Here is a 13,837-nt window from a genome sequence, read left to right as displayed (position 1 = left end):
CCAGCACTCACGTCTCTGTTCTTTGGGGAGACCTTGATTGAAGCAGACCATTGTATCGCATCTTGTGTCAGATCCCATTCACAGCACTGCCTTGTAGGGCTTTTCCTCCCCCTCTCTCCCATCTGCCCACCCAGTTGTTGCTCACACCCCCAGCCCAGTGCTGTGCCCAGAGCCAGCAGGGGGGACACAGCAGCTCAGCACTGGGGAGCCGAGTGCTCGGGGTCATCAGCACAGCAGTGGCTGAGTGCTGCAGAATTAGGGCTGCAGCCAGTCTGCTTTGATTCCTCCTCCTTTCTTTCTGGCATGGATTAGCAGAACTGTCTGGCCTCTCTCCCCTTCTTTTGCTCTGAGATCCCCTCAGATGGAGAAGTTCTCTTCAGTGAACCAGCCCGTGCACTCTTCCACTTACCAGTGGTGCAGGGGGAAATAACGTTTTAATAAAGAGGGCTCGGGAGACTTGGGTTTACAAACCTTCTTTTCAGGCCCCAGCTAGGAATGCACTCTCAGCCCCACTGTAACTTTTGTAATTAAAAACAAATTAGATCGACAGTAGATGGTTGTGCTTCCCTCCAGGAGATGCTTGGAAGGAGTTGTCTTAGCAAAGAGACTGATTGATGAGGTTGCTTTTTGCTAACATGATACAGAAAATGTTAGGAGTCGAAGCTGTTGAGCCCAGAACTGACCTGCTGTTTAGTTCAGCTTTTTAGTTGAGTTTAGTTTTTGGAGAAGGCCTCCCCATAAATATTGTCAAAGGCAGCAGAGGAGCAGGGGGAGGACAGCAAAGTGACCTTTGGTAAGCCTTTATGTGGGTGTCGAGCTGCCTTTCTCCCTGCCCTGTGATGTTTGTCTGGCTGCTGTTTTATGGGTTGGATAATACTAATTTATGGCTTTATTTTCTGGTTGCTCTCTTTCCCTGTTGCCCTTCTCTGTTAGGCTGCCTGTCCTCTGCACAGCTTTCGGTGGGCACTGCGGGCTGTAATTCATCTCTGGAGCTGGGAGCTCGTACACCTCACCCCTCCATTTAACCCTTTTCCCCCTGCCAGTGCTGGGGCTCCTGCTGTTTGTCACCCCAAAGCTCTGCCATGTGCAGGGCAGCCGCCTTCCCCCGTGGAGATGAACATCCATGACACAGTGAATCCACAACTGGGCCTGGGCTGAGCTTTCTGAGGCCTTGACTAACAAGGCAGCCTGGCTGATAGCATTTGTCAGCTCACACCTTGTACACCCTCGTCCAAACACGTCCTTTCAGCGCTGAGGAAAGCCCTGTTTGTTGCTTGTTTGGCAGGATGGTCTCGGGAATGAGCTCTGGCGTTTAACATGCCTGCCTCTGACAGGCTGCTCTCCATGGGGTTTCCATTATCTTGGAAACCATGTCTAACCCCTCCATTCACCCACAACGTGCTGAAGGAGTTGTCTCTGAGCTACTGAGGGATTCAAGTCAGGTGGGACCAGCACAGGCTACAGCCAAGTCCTACCACAAGCCCTGGACATCCTCCATGCCAGGAGCTGCCTTTCAGTAGGGATGGGACAAGCTTCAAGTGTGCCTTTTCCCCCCTCAAAAGCAAGGGATTAGTGCCAGGTGCTGGGCACTGGCTGCTCCCACAGCAGAAGGGTGGGAAGGAAGGCAGCAGGACCAAGGGAGCACAGGAATGTGCCTCTTGGAAAAAAAAAACCAACCCCACCAGGATGAAGTTTTATTTTTGCACACCCAAGTGTTCCTCTTGTGCTCATGGACACTGGGATTTGCTGTTGCCTATAGTTTTTCTGTAATAAACAAGCAGTTGCCATGGGAACTCTGCTATTAGTTAAGGCACAAATGTATTGTCACGGGGAGAACAGCAGTAATATTTCTTGGTGCTGGGGAACAGCTCTGCTCCATGTGGTGGAATGTGGGTGGGATTCTGCACCGGGTCAGGCAGGACGGGGCGTCAGGGGGGTGGAGAGCAATAGCAGCAGGGCTTTCCTTCTTCCAGACCCTGAGTTCTGAAGAATAAAATGGAAAGCATCTGGATGAGGGGAAAACAAAAAAAAAAAAAGGTGATCCCTGAGCTGTTGTACTGTTTGGCATGAGGGCTGCTTGCTGCTCTGCTCTGTCTCTGATGGTTTCTCATGTTCCAGTTGTGTTGCCAAGCAATGCAAGGTGCTGGGTTTGGCGCTGGTGGCAGCACTGGACAGTGGATGAGCAGGGGGATGCAGTGGGTTCATCCAGTGTCTGCGTGCTGGAGGCCAAATCCCTGAGTGGTGGAGCAGAGGGGAGTGTGCTGGGGCATGTCGACAGCTTTGCAGGCCACCAAGGGGGGGTCCTCCAACTTGCCAACAACTTTGGACAGTGCCAAAGCTGCAACTTGTGCTGTTCCTGAAAGGGAGAGCGGTTTAGTGCAGCCCCCTCCTCCTGCTTGGAGATGTTCCTGCAGCTGTGGGCAGTGCTGGGTGTGATCCAGTGCAGGAGCTGCCCTCAGTGAGACACTGGGGTTGTGTTAATACCCATCATCTCTGACTCTCCCCCCGCAGGGGCCAGAGGGCTGTGTGTGCCAACGCTCCGGGTGCCGCAGGGGATCCGTGTGCTCAGGGGCTCGTGCTCAGCCCGCTCACCCGGTGCCTCTCTGCTGTGCTGGGGGTTGTGTGGCTGTTGGAGCTCTTTGCTGCAGGGTGTCCATGTGCTTTTCCTGTGTTTTTGACAGCTGCAGGAACTGCCAAGCGCGGTGTGTGCCGGGGCTCAGCTCTGCCCTGTGCTGGGCAGCGGGAGGGAGCGTGGCTGGCTCTTCCCAGTGCGCGCCCGTGCCAAGTGCTCACATTGACTAAAGGAGCTCAGCCCCAGCCAAATGCTCCTTCCTCCCAGCCTCAGCACAGCCTCCCCATGTCCTCTGCTGCTGGGGTTAAGTGCAGCCAGCAGCTCTCCACCATTCCCTGTGGCTCTCTGTGCCACAAGGCTCTGGTGCCTCTGGCTTGGAGGTTGAGCCACGTGTCATAGGGATCGTGGGCTCTGCCAGCAGCTGCAGGGCTTCAGGCCCTCGATGAGTGACCCATTCCCTGTGGGAATACTGCTTTTCTAGCAAGTTTTATCTCAGCATATTTTTTTTATGAGCTTTTTTCCAGTCAGCTGGAGATAGGGATAAATCTGTTCCCTTCTCTCAAAGTACAGCTGTCCAACGACTCTTATTGATATATCAGCAACTGCTGGAACACCAGATTTAATACTTCTGGGCTCTGGAAAGTGCCAGCAGAAGGTCTGGAAGCTTTGGATGAAGAATTACCTTAAAGGGAAACATTGGTGCAGTGGGTAAAATGCACTCTTATTGGCAGCAGAGGAAATGAGAGCAGACAGGGCTGCTCCTGTGGTGCGAGTGCCTTCGTGTCATTAATATTTTCTTCCTCTTGTGCTGGTTCTCTCTGAACTGCTGAATGGCAGAAGGGCAGGCAGCTAAAGTCACCTCCACTGATTCACTGGGGCCTTCTCCAAATAAATCCTGACTTCCAGCATTTTGAGAGGATTCATGGAGGAAGGAGCTGTTCTAAAGCAATGGATTTTATGCATCTCTGAGGCCAAAAAAGGGATAATGACTAAGTGGAACAGGAGTTCATTTTCTGAGGGAGTTGAGCAATGGGATGGTCAGAATGACTCTTACAGCTAAGATTTTTATGGATTAGGATTTTTATGGTGGAAAAAAAAAATGCATTCTGGTATGTATGGATTGTTATTAACAGTTTTTATATATAATCCCCCACCTCTCCCAGGAAGTTTTGGGGAAGGAGCGAAGATGTTGTTAAGGCAACAAAGTCAAACCTTTGCTTTGAGGACTCTCAGCCAGCATTACAAGTCCCCAGTTTGTAACAGGGCTTCAGTCCCTGCCCAGCTCAGCTCCCTTTCCCTGCAGGTGAGAGGTCCCATTCCTGATGATGGTGGGAGGGGAAGGCTGTGGGTGCAGGAGGAGCCAGTGCCAGGGAAAGGCTGCACAGTGCAGGGTGTGCATGGGGAGCTGCCTGCCAGGGCAGCTTCAATAACGCTTTGCAATAACACTGGCAGCCAACTTTAATATCCTCAGAGATGTTAACTCCAGAAAAGCGCTACTTTAGGTATTAATTTTTTTTTTTTTAAATAAAATATTTTGTGTAGTACAAATCCCTGCCTGAATACAGGAGTGTCTGCAGAGGTCCTTGGCAGAAACATTTGACAGCTTGTGCTCTGTGCAAGAGGAGGGATACCTGTCCTCCTGCCCTGGGGAGTGCTAAAGGGTTTGTGAACTACGTGTAGTGAATTTTAGGGCTGGTACAGAGAGATGAACTGACAGCTCTGTGTTACCCCGTGGTTGTCACCTTGTACCACTGCTCCCACATTCCTCCTGCACTGTGAGTAACACAGAGCGGGGGCAAAGTGGTTTGTTCAATAGCAGAGCAAGGAACTCGCCTCTCACATGAATGTGAGCTTATAAAGACATACTGATGAGTCTAACAAAGTAGTTGGAGCTTCCTTTTTCTACAGTAAAGGCTGTAGGTTGCAGTGTTGCCTGTTATATTATCCCACGTGGGCCAGTACTGTTCTTTCTGCCAGGAGCTGTGACCTCTGAGATGATTTTTGAGCTGCCAGGAGAGCTGGTATCTGCCTGGTCAGATGGAGAAGTGCTGTAGGTGCAATCCCTCAAACAAAAGACAGTTGTTTTCCCATTACCTTCCTCCTCAGCCCCATCATTTCTGGTTTTAGATCAGACCATTACAAAAACCCAGGACTTAGGAAAACACCTTTCTCATTTTCTCCAGAGCAGCTGGCAGTTATCTTTTACACCAGTATAAGCAGGAGAGGTGCTTTTATAATTGCATGGAAAAGTGGAAAGAACCTGCCAGTTTGGGAAGCTGTGTCTGGCAAAATGAGGCTCCTTCAGCTCTTGTGGAAACTATGAAGGGTGGAAAGCAGCCAGGACCAGGGCCAGGATTCAGGGAGAAGAAAAAAAACTGATTAAAAAAGTGGCTTTGAAATGGGAGAACAGTCTCCTTGAGGAAGAGGAGTGACTCTTACCTTTTAAGCTTTGGGGTCATAGGAGTAATGTAGTTCTGGGCAGTTTGCTGATAGGGATGATTTGATATGCTCAGTATTTATCTGGTGTTTTCCTCTTAGATCCTGGAGCCTCCACAGAGGCCCTGCTGCACTTGAAATGCAGCTTGGAGCAAGCCAACCCCTCTCCCCACATCACCCGAGCGTGGATGCTCTGATGGTGCAGGCAGGACCCTCCACCTGCAGCTGACCAGGATCCAGCCTCGTACCCAGTGTCACTTTGTGTGGGAGACAGCAAACATCAGGAGGAGGGGCCAGCACAGGGGTCAGTGGGAGCAGAGCCCAGTTTCCAGGCCAGCCACACCACAGCAAAATGTGGGACAGTAGCACTGTGGTCCCCACAATCCTGGTCAGGTTTAGGAGAGAAGCACCCGTGGTGTGTGCATCTGCTGCAGGTGCTGGCACCACAGGAGTGTGTGCAGTAGAGTTATAAATCATCTGTAGAAAGTAAAACCACACCGTGTTTGAGAGGCAGAGTGAACAGCTGTGGGGGAAGTGCAGGTAGGGCTCCTTTTGGAGAGGTGGGGGAAGCTTGATCAGCGAGTCAGAGTTTGTTCATGTTTTATTTGGATCCATCTGGCACCCTCTTTGGTAAGTGTTATGAACATTGTGAATAACTGTCTCTCTCCTCTCCTCCCCCTGATCTTTCCTGCAGTGGTTTCCAGTGACAGTGAGAGCGACTCGGAGCTCAGTTCCTCCAGCCTGGATGACAAGCCTGTGCCTCTGGGGTCAAAAGGCTCACAAAGGAGAAAGCTCCAAGCAGGACTGGGTGAGGAGTTGCTGTTCCTTGTGGCTGGAGGGCAGGAAGTGTAAAGTGCTTGAATGTTTGCCTCTCAGTGCTGGGGGTCTTGGCTCAGCCACTTGCCTGCCCTACTGGCTGTAGCAGTGCCAGGTGAGGGTCTGATCCCTTCTCACTGGAATTGTATCGATGGGTCAAACAGCTGGAGGGTCATTCTCTTGCCTGCAGCCTTTCAGGGTCTGCCCTTTGCACATCTCCAGCCAGCTCTTTATAGCTGGGTGGTGACCCTGCTCCTGAGGGAGCCTGGCTGGGAGCAGGGAGCCTGCTGCTCTCTTAGGATCTCACTCACTTCTCTCTCCCTCAGCAGCATCTCTGGGTGTCCCTGCAGTGCCCATCAGGGAGCCCAGCCGGGCAGTGGGCAGGGCTCTGGGCAGCACCCACTCCCTGACGCTCTCAGGGAGCCACAGCAGCCTGGGCAGCGAGCAGGGGGCCGAGCTGAGTGCCACGGAGAGCTGCCACAGCGACCACCCGCCCGACGGGCGCGACAGCGACGCTGCCACCCGTGCCCCTGGTAAGCCAAACCTCCTGTCTGGGCACATCCCTGCTCTTTTGGGCTGACTCCCCTCAAAGCACAGCTTTCTCAGAGGCACAGCTGGCAAAGCTGTAGCTCGGGATCACCTTTCCCTGCTGCTTTTTTTCGTGGCAGATGCTGTCACAGCCTTACAGCTCCTTCCCTCTTCCCCAAATGCGAAGTCTGTTCTGCAACGTGAGCAGTTGTCTGGGGTGGGAGCTGCACCCACGTCCAGGAGCAGTCAGAGGCTGGGTCTGTCCCCCTGCAAAAGGCCTGGAGCTCCTCTCTGTCTTGCAGAGCCAGTGGAACAGATTGAGCTTCTCCTGAAGCAAAGCAGGAGTCCAGCAGCTTTATGAGGCTGAATAACATTTTCCCTAAAGTAAGGTGGCTCTTTAAGCCAAGTGTGGCTCTTCCCAGAACTCTGCAGAGCCAAAAAAAAAAAAGACACTTTTTCTCCCTCAAAAACCTCAGAACAATTAAGTGACTGGGAAAGCAGAGGCTGCTATCACATCTGATCGGGAGCAGCTGAAAGAGATGCAAATGTGTTCTCTCTGCAGTTCCCACTCATTTATTCACTAAACCCTCAAGTTACCGTTTAGTGCCTCTCCCTCCCAAGCCTTCCTGCCCTCTGAACTGCCTCTCCTGTTGTTCCTGAGCCAGGCTTGTGCTGGGCACGTTGAGGCATAAATTGGATTAGAGAGAGCAGGTTTATCCTTCAGTGCAACATGGAGTCACGGTCCCCCTTTTCCCAGCTTCCCGCTGGAAATAGCCTGGCAATGAAATTGTTTCTCTGCTCTTCCCTCCCTCCCCAAGTTTCAGGGATTTGCAGTTTTCTTCAATTTTAGTTTTCACAAAGCAAATCAGACAAGTGATACTTCTATTCTGTCCTTCCTCCCTGTGGATTATAGTGCTGCCCTGCACTGGGTGGTTTATTTTAAGCTGCTCTTGGCTGTGGCATTAGAGACGGTGGATTCCTGTTGTGTGTTGGCTCTGCTGCTTGTGGAACAGAGCAGCAGGTTGTCCTGTGGGATTGAAATGGATGTGGGTGGACAGCAGGTGGGACCCCTTTGGGTGCTGCTTCTGCAGGTGCTACATGGCCATGCCAAAGGCTTGAAGGTTGCATCGATGGTGTGCTCATACTTGGCACTTCAGAGCTTCTCTACCTGCTGTTGGAACCAACTTCTCCCCTGCCATGACAGTGCAAACAGTATTTCAGAGGCAAAAAAGAAAAGAAAAAAAAAAAAAAGGCTTTTTTCCTGCCAAAAACTTCATATGCAAAGTTTGGCACAAGGGGTCAATGCTTTCCAGTGGGATCTCTCCATGTAGGCGTGGGAGAGCTAAAATTGACAGGCAGCATGGACATGTATTTAAAAAATGAAAACTGTAGCAGTCTCATGAGCCCAGTTAAAGTCGTCCCTGAGATGTAGAGAGGATCCTGTTAAGGAAAGGTTAAGCCAGGTTGGCTGACTAGGGAGTAGCTGTAAAGATCTTTATTATGTCTGGGGTCATTTGTTTCCCAGTCTTCCTGCAGAAGGGGCTGCTTATTTCAAACCAGGAGCCCTGGCAAGAGGGCTCTGTGGCCCCCTGAGGGAGGCAGGGAGGCAGCAGTGAGTTCTTCATGATGGATCCCTTTGGATGCCACTCAGCCAAAAAGCAGGGGCTGCTCTTGCTGTTCATCTCTTTAAGGAGTGGTGGAGGTGGTTGATGCTGGATGTCAGTACTGGCAAAACCCTTCACAGCATCTCCCTGCCTGTGGGGCAGTGCCCGAGGTCTGCCCTGACCCAAAAGCAGAGCAAGGGACAAGGATCCTTTGCTATTTAAATTGCTGATCCTCAGCTGCAGAATGGGGACATTAAAAGAAGATTTTGCTGCAGTTTCTCTGAAGGGCTCTGCATCTTTATAACACTATGTCAGGAGCAATTTTTACTCCATATTATCACCTCAGGTGTTGTTCTACCGGTGACTTTCTTTCCGCTTCTTTTTCTCACCTCTGCTCTAATTCCGCTCTCAAGTGCGACTTCGCAGAGCACTTAAGCATCCTTAAATCCCAGGCCACATCCAGAACAGGGAATTAGGGAGTGGTGCTGCAAATGCAGCTGCTCTCACAGTCCTTAGCTCTTTAAGCCTGAAGGCCAAGCCGAGTCGTGTGGCCAGGGGAAAACAAGGAGCTATTAAGAAGAGGTTGTAGGTTTCCAGTGCGTGGCTCCGGCTCCGGCTGGGGTTTGGTGAGGCAGATAATGAAGCCTGGGGTTTGTCATAAAATGACTCATTGTCAGAGCTGCACTGGGATTTAGGCAACCTCAGCCCATGAGCCAAAGTTTCAGAAGAGTGGTGAGTTGAGAGGCTGCCAGTTATATTATTTTTTCAGCCACCTGCTCTCAAAACCCTTTCAAAAAGCAGCCTTTTCTGAGGGACTGGTGTTTCTTCTTCTGAAGCTCCAGTTCCTGGAGGTGCCTGCTCTGACGTGATAGCTTTTAAGAGGAAGGTCACGCGCTCATTTTCCTGAAGAATGTTTTATCCTAAAGAAAATTAAATTTGCACACGGGGAAGAAGCACAATCTTCCTTTTTTCCCCTTACTTGCTCCCAGCTAGGGAGAGGTGACTCACCTTGTTCTGGCTGTACAGCTGATGTTAAGAGATGCCTCAGTTAAGAGGGAGCACAATCCTCACTATTGTTGATTATGACATTTTGATTAAGGAAAGGGAATGCTAAACAGAATGAAACAAGGAAATAATCAATAACCTACAGTGGTTTTCATTAGCCCGTGAAGAGTTTTTAATGGAGATATAACATGTTTGAGCTTGGGGCTGCTGCAGGGGGTAAATTAAGCAAAAGACAATTCTCCTCAGATCAGTAGCAAGTTCTACATTGATGGGCCCCAGTTAATGGGGTCCTCAGTGTCCTGTGAGGATCTTGTCCCAGAAATGGGTCAATCCTCTTGGCTATTCCATGGGTCTCCTGAACAGCTTGCTGGTAGGGAATGGTGAATGAGCCTGACACGGGCTGTGGGGCTGGAGAAAGCTCTAATTTCTGCTGAAAACAGGAAATTGGAGAAGCAGCCACGAGAGAAGCTTAATGAGTGAGCAGCATCCATCCGAGTGCAAATCACAGTGTCCCCGTCTCTGCTTGTTTGCCAGTGTGTTGTCTAAATCATGAATACTTAAAGAGCGGTGCAGCAGCTGGCAGTTAAACAGAGCCACGTTAAACAGGGGTGGGGCTGAGTCTGGGGAGCTGAGACCACGATGGCAGTGCCTGGTGGGGTGTAAGAAATTCTGTGGCTTGGAGTCACGGGGTGAGACCTGCTGAAGGACCCCCAGATGTCAGCAGGTCCAGCCTGGACCCTTCTCCCAGGGTGCTGAAGTTGTAGCTCCTGGATATTCCCTTTAGCTGCTTTGTAGCTGTTGTGCTGGGAGAGGCTGAGCAGAGCTGAGAAAAGGGCCTGTGGCTGAGGGAGATGGGCAGGGAATGCTGCTTCCAGCTTTCTTAATTTGAGGAGATTTATGCCCTGTCCTTTAGGAACTGACTGGATTTAGAAATGAGGTGGTGTCACTCCGTGGCTCAGTGCCTCCTCAGCTGAGGTAGGCATCCACTTTTCTCATAAATATGTGAGCTGTTAATACAGGAGGCAGGCAGAGCCATTTGGCATTATTTTTGTGGCAGGAAATTCTCAGGGCATCTTTGAAGTTAAGGCATTAACTTCTATTTTCCCTTCCATTCTGGTTCTCAGATGTCTGTTTTGCTCCCTCAGGGACGATGAGGAGGTAACATTTTGCTTCAGTGGGTCTGACTGCTCCCTTCCATGTAGGAAAAAAGAAATCTGTCCTAACAGTAATTAGGCTCTAAATGGGATAGTAATTTCTGTAATGACTTGCTTCATGGCAGTCTTTGGGGAGTTGACTTTTGTTTTCCTGTGCTTGGTGAGAAAGTTGCTTGAATGTTTTCAGGCTGCTCTGCTCCCTTATCCATGTGATGCCAGGGCTGGCTCTGCAGTGGGGTGGCAGAGGTGGGTGATCCCTGCTCTTGCTCCCTCTGCCTGCACTTTGGACATGGGTTAGGAAGGACAGGGGAGTCAGATCTGGAGGACAGACCCACACCCACCCTCTCCCCTCCTGCACTGGCTGCCTCATCGATCTCTGGGCACCACTCTTTCACCCCCCTGCTTTGCTCAGAGCTTGCTGCCACTGCCATGGGATTGAGTTTTCCTGCTGCCGAGGAGGATAAGTTGTCTGCCTGCCACGGAGTGCAAAAAAAATTGAATTGTGCCTTCATGGCTGAGAAGCTTTGAGCTGTCTCTGCCTCCTCGTACCGGCACCGCAGAGCACCGACTGGTCCTGCTGTATTTATAAATAAAACATGTCTTTGGGTAGTGACAGCGTTAGGAAGTGATTCAAGGTTTGCATTCCAGATACAAAGCGTTTATAAATATGAACCTCGGGAGAAGCATGTGCCCCCTTCCGTGTTTTAGGGAATTAAAACGTTTTCATCCTCAAGTGGTAGAACCAAAACATTTTCAGCTCTTTTAAGCCCGCCTTGAAGTTCAGTGAATAAAGGCTGGAGTTACTAAAAAATAAATTACTTTCCCTATTTCTGTAATTCTTTATGGAGTTTTAAATTGAAGGCTTTTTCCTTGAAAATCGAGGGATGACAAAGATTCATTCTCTTGCCTCCTTCACTCAATATATCTGGAAACAAGTCTGCTGCTGAAGATGAAACTCCTATTTTTGTGCCTTCTTTCACATTGCAGAGGTCTGTTCTTTGGTCTTTGATCAAACAGCCTGTCTGGCCTCCTGCCCCCACCTGCTTAGACTTATTCTCTGCCCTTTGCAATACGTTTACTCCTCACGCTTCCAACTTTCTATTCAGCATTTTGCACAAAGCACCAAGGGCAATAGTTGATGTGATCTTTCAAAACAAAGCACAAAGGAAAGAGCAGGGGAAGTCAGTAATACAGAAGTTAAAAGTCTGGGTTTTGAAGCCTCTGTAAACACATTGGGAAGTTTTATGGCTCGGGAGGTTATCTTTCAAACTGGGATGTCAGGTGGCAGCTGGTGGGAGGAATTTGTCGGACTGCTTGTGCCTTGAACATTTCACATGAATGCAGTGACTGCCCTGTCCTTTGTCCAGGAGGAGAAGCAGCGTGTCCCAGCAGAGCCTGAGTTTTGCCAGGGGTGCTGAAGTGATCAGCTCAGGTTTGTTTAGTTGCCGTGTGCCCGAGTGCCCTCAGTGGCAGAGCACGGCTGTCCTGTGCCCATCCCCAGCCATGGGAATGCTGGGGCTCCTGTTCATGTCCCAGGCACACAGAGGGCAGGAGAGTCACATGGAAGATCTACTCTGTCACCTGGTTTAGAAGTCCTTGGGAGCTGAGGCTTAGCTTTCTGTCTGACCCAGCCCTTTGGGAGATGCACGTGCCAGAGGACCAGTTCTAGCAGTACCACTCCTTTCTCCTTCCACCCACATTTCTCTCCCCGTGTCTTTTCTTTCTTTAATCAAGTTTAATGGACCCTTACTGCTGACAGAGTGTGGACTAATGATGCATAGATATTCTCTTTATTATTTGTAGGAAGCTCTTAAAATGGCACCAACCACGCAAAAGCAATGTAAAACAACTTTGTCAGCAATCTCCCCTTCGCTGCTTTCCAAACAAACCTTTTGTCTTTATGTATTTTGAAGGCAAACGCTGTGTCCGCACCAGAACACGATGCTGACGGAGGTGAAGATGGAGCTGCTTTGCCTGGACCCAACACTCACCCCTTGCCCACTCCTCAGACCTCACTCCAGACAACGACTGCTGCCGGCGGTAACTTTATGATTCCGGCTCTTCCACAGGCATTGGCAACACGATGACACCTGGGAAAGCACCTGCCTGTCCTCCCTGCCTCACTGACCTGGTTGATGGCTCGGTCTGGTCTCCTCTCCTGCTGGCTGACCCCACTTTGGGGTGCTGCTCGGGGAGGGGTGCCCTGCTCTGTGGTGCTGCCGTGGGGTTTGCTGGAAGGGACACACGAAGTGCCCGCTGGAGCTGAAGAAACGTGTGACAGCTCCGCTGTTCCTGGCTTGCCAAGCCCAGCCTCAGCTCCTGTCCTCGCAGGCTTGGCTCTGAAATCTTCAGGAGAGAGGGAAACTCACCACTATGCCCCTGAAACGGGGTGTGAAGAGACCGTGGCCCTTCTACTGCTTTTAAGCCCAGGGGTGGATTTCCCTCTGTGAACACCAACAGTGAGACTGGGACTCTGATTTGCACTTGACTCTTACGGGCAGGGTGTCACCCCTGGTGTTTTTTGTCATTGTTGTTGTGGTTTGAGGTGGTGGAGGCATTTGGAATCAGCCAGTGAGGCTGAGATCACACTCACTTCCACTGCAGTCTCTCTCTGTGACACTCTTTATGTCTGCTCAGGGGGACACTGGAGTAAGTAAAGAAACACCCAAAGAAATTTGCTATGATTTGTTTGGTCCTCCTGTCTGTGCACTGTGCCTGTGTGTGTCCCGTGTGAGGGTGATCCTTTGGCAGTGGTGGGATCATGGGCAGTGTGCGTTTGCTGCAGCTCCTGGTGGGAGAACACCCCTCACCCCATGGCCCAGTTGGCTGCCTTTGCACACCCAAATTGGATAAAAAAGCTTTCAAATTACTTTATCTTGTTAAGTTCCACAGATTTTCCTCCCCCCTGCACAACTTGTCATCTCTTGCCTGAGCAAGGGCCTTGCTTTTACCTTTTTCCTGCAAGTCTTGAGCATCTTGGCTGACTGTGATGGTGTCATCATGAGTCAGGCTGTTGAAAACTGCCTGCCCCGGTCCTGCTTATTCTCCACGATGGACAATTTCCCTCTAAGGCCTGACAAATAAGAGAAATCAAATTACCTGACATCTCTAGAGCAATTAGATCTTTGAAGACCTGAACAAAACCCACACTAGTCTGGTAGGAGTCTGTGGATTTTATTAAATGCTTTGGAGCTGACCTGTCTATTATGAAGAAACAAAGGATTCCAAAAACTTCCCTCTGAAATCGCGGAGTTAAAGGCAATTTGTGCCCATTAATGTCAGTTTTTTCCCTTGGTTATTACTCTTTTGTTGTTCTCCTTTGCTGCTGGGCGCTTTGTGTGCAGGTAGTGTATGTTCTTACAAATGGCTGCAGTATGAAGATAAATGGGATTGGGTGCTGGAACACTCTAGCAGGAGATCGGAAATCAATCCTTGGCTTTCTTTTTAAATGAACATGGTCCAGCAGAGGACCCTTCCCTCACTGCTTTTCCAGTTAATGTGCTATGGCAGGTTGCTGGGAAAACGCTTCCAGCTCTTCCTTTGTGATCTGTTCCTGCCCTTTTACAAATGAAAGCAAAACCTTTGTGGGATGGCAGAAAGAGGAGCCACTGAACGTGGGCATTGCAATGTCGGTGTTAGAGAGACCAAGGGATGTGGTTCTCCACTGGGGGATGCTTTGTGGCGTCATCTGTGCTGTTAACCTGGCCACTGAAACTCGACCA

General features: G+C 50.3%; 1 protein-coding gene across 2 annotated transcripts in view; it reads left to right on the top strand.

The window, feature by feature from the left end:
* Positions 1-13,522, top strand: part of RPH3AL (rabphilin 3A like (without C2 domains)) — a 35,283-nt gene extending 21,761 nt beyond the window's left edge. For both annotated transcript variants that reach the window (XM_050321802.1, XM_050321801.1), the window contains 3 exons: positions 5,703-5,816; positions 6,151-6,357; positions 12,029-13,522. In XM_050321802.1, coding sequence (XP_050177759.1) covers positions 5,703-5,816; positions 6,151-6,357; positions 12,029-12,063 — 356 coding nt within the window. In that variant the 3' untranslated portion in view covers positions 12,064-13,522. The remainder of the gene's footprint in view (positions 1-5,702; positions 5,817-6,150; positions 6,358-12,028) is intronic.
* Positions 13,523-13,837: the final 315 nt, after the last annotated feature.

This window comes from Myiozetetes cayanensis, unplaced genomic scaffold, assembly GCF_022539395.1.
Source record: "Myiozetetes cayanensis isolate MyiCay16 unplaced genomic scaffold, myiCay2020 scf27, whole genome shotgun sequence".
Taxonomy (NCBI): domain Eukaryota; kingdom Metazoa; phylum Chordata; class Aves; order Passeriformes; family Tyrannidae; genus Myiozetetes; species Myiozetetes cayanensis.
The sequence above is the reverse complement of the archived record's forward strand: the minus strand, read 5'-3'. Positions and strand labels throughout refer to the sequence as shown.